At 48.7% G+C, this 2,590-nt stretch overlaps 1 protein-coding gene across 1 annotated transcript; it reads left to right on the top strand.

The window, feature by feature from the left end:
* Nucleotides 1-205: 205 nt before the first annotated feature.
* On the top strand, nt 206-2,201 carry LOC135230484 (serine/threonine-protein kinase MARK2-like). The gene has a single exon (XM_064279839.1). It carries the CDS (start codon nt 240-242, stop codon nt 2,199-2,201), a length of 1,962 nt encoding a protein of 653 aa, XP_064135909.1. The 5' UTR covers nt 206-239.
* Nucleotides 2,202-2,590: the final 389 nt, after the last annotated feature.

The raw sequence follows: 2,590 nt of genomic DNA, 5'->3' as shown, positions 1-2,590 counted from the left end.
CATTGATTTCTTGTTTTGTTTATATATACAATTTATCTTATTTTTATCAGTTTTTAAAATTTTACTTCCTCTTTTCTCATTTTACCTTTTTGATTCTATTTTAACTTTTTCTCATTTTTTCCATATTTCATTAAGTTTTTAGTCACCACTTTTTAGGGTTTTGGGTTTTTAAGTTTTTAATCCTACCATCAGGGTACCTCTTATCCCAAAGCCCGCTACGCCTTCGCACCATAGCCAACATGCTGCAGAGCCACTTAGCCTTCTCTGCTGTGGAGGAAACTCATGTGGGACGCTACCACCTCCTCAGAACCATCGGCAAGGGGGCATCTGCCAAGGTCAAGCTGGCCCAGCACATCATCACCGGCCAAGAGGTAGCCATTAAAATAATTGACAAGATCCAGCACACGTCCTCCGACCTCCACAGACTATACAGAGAGATAGAAATTATGAAGGATCTCCATCATCCAAATATTGTAAAGCTGTTTGAAGTCATAGAGAATGAGCACGCCCTCTATATAGTCATGGAGTATGCAAGTGGAAGGGACCTCTTTTACCACCTAGTGAATCATGGCTTCATGAGCGAAAAAGAGGCCCAAACGAAATTCCAACAAATAGTGTCAGCGGTGAAGTACTGCCACGACAAGAGTATTGTTCATAGGGATCTGAAAACAGAAAACCTACTATTGGACAAGCGAATGAACATCAAACTTGCAGACTTTGGTTTAGGAACTCAATTCACCCCAGGGAGCAAGCTGGATACCTTCTGTGGCACTCCCCCTTATTCTGCCCCAGAACTCCTTCAGGGAGAAAAGTATGACGGACCCCCAGTGGATGTGTGGAGCCTGGGAGTCATCCTATACTTCATGGTAACTGGATCTCTGCCTTTTCGTGGGAAGACCTTGACGAAGCTGCGAGAGCAGGTGCTGCAGGGACAATATCACGTTCCCTTCCACATGTCTAGCCAGTGTCAACACCTGCTCAGTAAAATTTTCATTCGTGACCCAAGAAAGAGAGCCACGTTAGAGGACATCCTGGCACATCCATGGATGAAGGTGAGCCATGAAGAAAAACAAAAGCTCTATGTGCAGCCACTCCCAGACTACGATAACCACTGGCACACTGAGGTGACGGTGAACACGGGTTACGTGCAGGAAGACATTCATGACTCACTGTTGAACCACAATTACAATGATGCGAACGCCACCTATCTGATCCTGCGTCACGACACATATGAGATTGACAGCCACACCAGCACCCTGGAACCCCAGGCTGAAGCCCATTGCACCGATAGCCACACTCCTTCCTCATCCCATGAAGTGCCTCCTACCGTCTGTCCTAAACCCAAACAGCGTAGTTACACCGAGCCCACCATTCCCACCTTTGGTTACTACATCCGCGATGCTTTGAACACTCTCTCTGAGGGAGGGATGGGGACCTCCATGGTGTCTACTTCTCCATCATTCTCCCTGGCCCTGGCCCACCTGCGGCAGCAATCTACCACAGCCTGGGCACAGCCCAACCAGGACTCTGACCTGTATGCCAAGGGGAGAAACAGTGAGGTGCCACAGCCCATCACACCACCCCAGTGTGTTTCTGTGCCTTCCTCCTCAGCCTACACCATCAACGAGAGTGCCGGGGCCCCGGAGAAAACCAGTTTTACCCAGGGAATATCAAAACTAAGCTCCGTAAATGAGGAGCAGGTGCATGAGTTACCTGACCAGCCGAGTTTGCCCCAGACTGTGAGTCCAGCCTCTTCCTCTGTCAGCAGCCAGGGCTGGAAGCAGGCCACTGGGAGGTTCTTTAAGCTCATGAGAAGATGCCTTTGTTTTACATATGACAAAAAGGACCACAAAGCATCGGACAGCAAAGCTGCACAAATGATCAAACCTCAACAGGCCAAACCACGCTCTCTCAAATTTACCTGGAGGATGAAGATCACCAGTTCCTTGGAGCCCGACGAGATGCTGCAGGAGATCTGTCAAGTGTTGGATGCCAATGGCTGTGACTGGGATCTCACACACAAATACACACTGCTGTGTATGAATGGCACACCAGGACAACAGGACTTCACTCAGTGGAGGATGGAGGTGTGCACCCTGCCTCGGAGGACTCTCAATGGGGTAAAAGTGAAGAGAATTTCAGGGACCTCTGAGGCCTTCAATAACATCGTCTCAAAAATCACCAGTGACCTTGCACTTTAAAATGGGGGCAGCAGCTGCCTGAGAGAAAACAGGAGTTCCAAGGTTTAAGCTCCTCTGTAATTTTGAAGGCAATGTTCGGAAAACCCACCTAAAAAAGGTGCCCGAAATTCACTTCACTTGAACCCTGTTGAGCAATCATCAAGGCAGTGTGCATACCTTCATCCTCCACTGCACAAAGTCCTCTTGGCCTGCACGTCACGTGTGCACAGCAACACATATGCCCGGGAGACATCCCACTCGCAGCTGTTGGCATCGCACACTTGGCAGATCTTCCACATCATCTCGTTGGGCTCCATGGAGCTGGTTCCTCCACGTAAACTTCAGCGACAACAGCTTGGCCTCTCCAGGTTTAAGCACTTCCACCTCGTCTTTGCTCTCAGATTCCTACA

This window comes from Loxodonta africana, chromosome 3, assembly GCF_030014295.1.
Source record: "Loxodonta africana isolate mLoxAfr1 chromosome 3, mLoxAfr1.hap2, whole genome shotgun sequence".
Taxonomy (NCBI): domain Eukaryota; kingdom Metazoa; phylum Chordata; class Mammalia; order Proboscidea; family Elephantidae; genus Loxodonta; species Loxodonta africana.
Note: the sequence above shows the minus strand (reverse complement) of the source record. Positions and strands in the feature narration are given on the sequence as shown.